Raw genomic sequence first — 5,244 nt, forward strand, 5'->3', positions numbered from 1 at the left:
GAAAAAATTTATTCTACACCTCACCTTTTAGGGAAACAAATAAAATGATTTCTCTATTGCAAATTATCATGTTTTTTTTTTGAAAAATGGTCGAAAGAAAAAACTAATCAAGGGTTCAACTACCTGAAATAAAAAATCAATTTGTGAATCATCTACAACGAAAGAAATGAAGAAATTGATAAATGTATAATATTTCATTTCGAATTCTAATGTGACCTTATGTGACCAGCGGTAATTGAAACAATCCAAATCAGTTTATAAAACAATGGTTGCATTTACTTACATGAGGATTCTAAATGCCATTAAATGATTGGTAGCAATTTCGTCAAATTGCAAGGTCCAACTTCTCGGGAAACTGGTCAATGTAGTAGCAATCTCCTGGATTTTTGACACTATCTAGTTAAATTCACGATGTATTTAGCTGAATTTGTACATTCTTAACTTGTGTGCTTTGCGACTAGTCCAAAATTCACTCGAATTTCTTTCGATTGATTGTTCGATTGCCAACAAATCTAAAATCAAAAGAATCAATATGCGATTTATTGATCTTTTGACGTAGTCGTAGGTATAATTCCCAATTTATGGCTAAAGTACCAGGGAGAATTTAATATAGGTACAATCTTATTTCCAGATGATGATACAGCCTGTTGAATTTCAAAATTTATGGCTTAACTACCTGGACTAAGCTGGTGAAACTTGAAATTCAGCTAAACAGAGTTTTCTTATGGTTCCTATGATGGAAAAAGTTCTCTGTATTTAAACTTCTTTTTTTTTTTAATAATTAATTAGAGGGTCTTCGAGTCTGTCGAGTGGTAAAATGGACGTAAAGAGCTCACGAGCGCTAAAAAACAAAAAAGCGTAGAGTGCGAGCAAAACTTTTTTTTTAAAAAAGGAAACAATGACGGCAGATATTTACGCAGTCAACAAGTTGTGTGCCCGGGCAAATAACTAAATATTGGCCCGTCGCCGCTCGTTGCGTTTGATCTGTTCAAATTTGAATTTAAGATTAAATTTGTTAGACCTACGACCCACCTGTCAACACTTTCCCGTCCTTCGTTGCCTCGCTCCTGATTAAATATTTTGTTATTTTATTTTTAACACTTATTAACCGACCCCCGTTAGTATTTCTGCATCTTGAGGGTAAACAATTTTGTGCCGATTGAATTTTTAATTCAAGGCGGTTGATTTATATATTTTTTGTCTCAACGAGCTACGTTCAAATCATTCTCTATAATTATTATAGTCTCTATAATATTATTCTCTATAATATTTATATTTAATTGTTTAGGATCAAATGTAATTGGTACATGAGTAATAAATTGGTTTTTTATTTCAGCTGCTTCAGCTCTTAATTCAATTTTTAATTCTAGACAGTTGAGCGATTGATGATTTGTTTTAAAAAGTTCCATCTGAAATAAAATTGTACCTTTATTAATTCCTCCTTTGTAGATGATCTGTAGTTTTTTTACTTCAGGTAGTTAAGCCCTTAATTCACTTTTTTGTTTTAGGCAGTTAAACCATGGAGTTTTGTGTGAGAAATTGATTTGAATAAATTTTTTAATTCCAGGCAGTTGAGCCATGAATTTTTTTCAAAAGGTTTTATTATATGAGTTGCATTTAAGTGATAAATTGATTTCATTTTTTTAGAAGTTGAGCATAAAATCAAGTTTTTTATCCCACGCAGTTGAACCATGGATCTTTTGCAAAAAGTTCCATGGTAAGGTACAATTAATGCTAAACTAATTTGTTTTCTTAAAAGCTAAATATCAAATCAATTTTTTAAGTCAAGGTAGTTGAGCCATGGATTTTTTTCAAAAATTTCCATAATTTTGTTTTCCTAGAATCAATTTTTCAATTAATTGATTTTTCAATTCAGATAGTTAAAGAATTTATTCGGTTTTAAATTTTTGACAGGTAGTTGAGCCCTTGATTCACTTCTAGGCACTTAAACGTTTAATTTATGTTTAATGCTAGACAGTTGATCTACGAATTTTTTGTTTTGACAAGTTACGTTATCATTTTTTAATTCAATTGTGCCTGTATTCAATCAATCCTTTCTGGTAGATAAAATATAAATTGATTTCTTTTAGAAATAGCCCTTGATTCAATTTTTTGATTCCAGGCAGTTGAGCCATGAATATTTTCTAAAAATTTCTAAAATAATTTGCAATTAAGTGATAAATTGACTTATCCATAGAATGAATTTTTTAATTCCAGGCAGTTGAACCATGGATTTTTTCCACTAAGTTTTATGATAAGTTGCAATTAAAAGGTAAATTGATTTCGTTTTCTTAAAAATTGAGCATTGAATCAATTTTCTAATTCCAGGCACTTGAGTCATACATATTTTCTTACCGAAAGTTCCAAGATAAGTTGCAGTTAAGTAATAAATTGACTTGATTGTTTTCCTAAAAGTTGAGCAGAAAAACAATTTCTTAATTCCAGGCAGTTGATCTATGGATTTTTTATTTCAACAAGCTACGTAATCATTTTTCTTTTTCTTCTATATGATCATCTATCTTGGAGCTGAGTCTTTTATTGATTTTTAACTTCAAATATTTAAAGAATTGATTCAATTTTTAATTTTTGACTTCAGTTACTTAATCTTTTGATTTACTTTTAAATTCTAAACAATTCGATTTTTGATTCATGTTTTAATTCTAGACAGTCGAGCTATCAATTTTTTGTTTTTCAAATCCATAATTTACAATAAATTGTTTAACTTAATTGATTGAAATATCATTGAAATGAACATCATGATCCCCATTACCATCTTTTTCTTTAAAGGTTTTTTTTGAGGGCAATGTTTTCTTCTTCTACTTCTTCACAATTCATATTGACTTCGCAGACTTACTGAATAATCTTTTTCAATTCAAGATCATGCTTATAAACTAATTCTAAATAAATCATTGACTTTATAAGAATGATAATTGTTATTCCTACATTTCTCACTTGTAGCTGAGTCATTGATAGATGAAGAATTGATTCGATTTCTATTTTTTTACTTCAGGTAGATAAACGCTTGATTCACTTTTAAATTCCAGGCAGTTAAACAATTGATTAATGTTTTAATGTTACATAATCGAGACATGGGTTTTATGTTTTAAAAATTTACATCTTTTACATTGAATTGTTTAACTTATTTGATTGAAATATTATTTTTTTAAGTCAATGCTTTCTTCTTCTAACCTTTCAACTTCTCCTCAATTCATATTTTCTGATTAGCAGACTTACTGATTCGTCTTTATTTTCCATTCTCCATTAAGGTCTTCATATGTTTTAATAAATCATGATCATTCTTATAAACTAATTCATGATCATTGACTTTATATAAATAATAATTGTTAAATAAAAGAAAATAAAGACTTCAATTTAATATTATTTATTAACGATCAAAATATCCTATAATATCAATAATTGTATCACCAGGAGAATTTAGGTGTCCTAGCGTTTCCTTTCTTCGGCTTCCTATGAGTCTCCAATTCAATCCCTGCGCCAGTCAATGGATTCCTTGCCATAGCAGATTCTGTAACTTTCTCTTCCTCTTTTCTCGCGGCAATCTTACGAAACAGCGCGGATTTCTTCTTCTTGGGAGCAACGTTGGGAAGCAAAGAGACCTGTTCAATGTTTTCTTCAGTTGGACTTGGCACTGCTTCATAGTTCAGTTCGTCAGACCTAAAAGAATCATCTCCATTTTCCAGGTGCAGCTGCTCCAACTGGTCGAGCTCCTCGTCGGCCTCCCTCAGAGTTTCCAAGTCATCTTTTTCAACAAAAGCATTGGTATCCTCGTGAACTTGTGCCAAATCTCCATAGGATTTTGACGATCCATACTCAAAACTTGAGGAGCCGGCATGGAGGTTTCTGTTCCGGCCCCTTTTTGATAGTGAGCACATTCCATTGACTGAGAACATTTGGGTGCCGCTGTTGTCTCCGTCTTTTAACTCTTTGAGGCAGAATATGTCGCTTGAATTGCGCATTTTCAGTTATAATATATTTGTATAAAAGATGTATACAGTTGAGGTATGTCAGTCAGTGAAGGATTTTTATTTGAGTTTACTAAAGGTGTGACAGTAGAGGTTTAGTGGAAGGTTCAAAAATACGATTTTAATTTGCATTATGATTGTTTAGGTTTCACGGGGGTTAAACATTGACTTTTGCGCACCCTCTTGAGGGGTTCCAATTCTGACATTTACCGAAATAATTTATTTAACATCAGGAGAATGTATAACTGTCGGTAAATATTTCCGCGCCAAACTCGGGCATACTTTCGCTCTTGTATACTCTACAAATATACCAGCGAGCTGAAAATGTTCTGCTCCTCACGTAGTTTGAGGGCGAAGTGCAAAGAATCCCAGTGTATACCGAGTACATATTTAACAGTGAAAAGAGCGGGGGACTCTTTTATTATTTGATAGTTTTTTTTTGATACCGCGGGAACTGAGAAGTTTAAATTTGTCCGGCTTGTATGACTTTGTCGGGGCTAATTAGCAAATAGACGGACAGAGAGTTTATTATTGTCTTAGGGTTTTTATGGTTTCAGGAGGTGTCTTAAGAAATGAAGAATTTTATGAGTTTTAAAGTCTAATCTCGGTTAGAATGAGAAAAAAAGCAAAGATGTTTATGATGAAAAATTACCTATTAAGAAAAAAGTTGTTATGATTGTCTAGATGGAGCGATCAGAAAACTAGAAGATATATCAATTATGGTTCAGCGAGAATAACTGAATTTTATAATTTTATATATGGGCAAATTGAACAAAATACTTCAAAAACTTCTTCTTTTTCCGCTGCTCTCTATTAACGGATATTTGCGATAACTTCTGACCATTTTTCCTTATCTCTGGTGGTGCGAATTAATTCTCCTGTGGTTTTGATATTTAGTAGCCAGAATACTCTCTTTTTGCCTAAGCCCCCTAGTCGTCTGTCTATTTTTCCATCTATAAATAGTTAGAGCAAATGGTACTTTTCGTTACGTAACAGATCTCCTAGGTACGCTGTTTTCCTGCGTTTTATCAGACCCAACAATTCGAGTTCAAAATTTCCTCGTTGGTTTTTCTTGCTTTCCATGGAATTTTCAAGATCCACATTTTAAATGCATCCAGCCAATTTATTGTGTTCAACCTTCCATATCATACAATAGTAGGGACCATAAGTAACACTTATGGTCTATAAGGTCATCAAGACGTTTTTGAATCTCATGAATAAGCTCCTCGCTTTTTCTATCCAGCATTTGACTTTTACATCT

General features: G+C 32.1%; 1 protein-coding gene across 1 annotated transcript; it reads right to left on the bottom strand.

Annotated features, from left to right (window-relative positions):
* Positions 1-3,366: 3,366 nt before the first annotated feature.
* On the bottom strand, positions 3,367-4,062 carry LOC126743095 (uncharacterized). Its single transcript, XM_050450043.1, has one exon. The coding sequence runs from the start codon at positions 3,975-3,977 to the stop codon at positions 3,423-3,425; it is 555 nt and encodes a 184-aa protein (XP_050306000.1). The 5' UTR covers positions 3,978-4,062; the 3' UTR covers positions 3,367-3,422.
* Between the last annotated feature and the right edge of the window lie 1,182 nt (positions 4,063-5,244).

This window comes from Anthonomus grandis, chromosome 12 (assembly GCF_022605725.1).
Source record: "Anthonomus grandis grandis chromosome 12, icAntGran1.3, whole genome shotgun sequence".
NCBI lineage: Eukaryota > Metazoa > Arthropoda > Insecta > Coleoptera > Curculionidae > Anthonomus > Anthonomus grandis.

What these genes read in the sequence shown, in the direction of transcription:
- LOC126743095 (XM_050450043.1), bottom strand. Translation starts at nt 3,977, where the DNA reads ATGCGCAATTCAAGCGACATATTCTGCCTCAAAGAGTTAAAAGACGGA.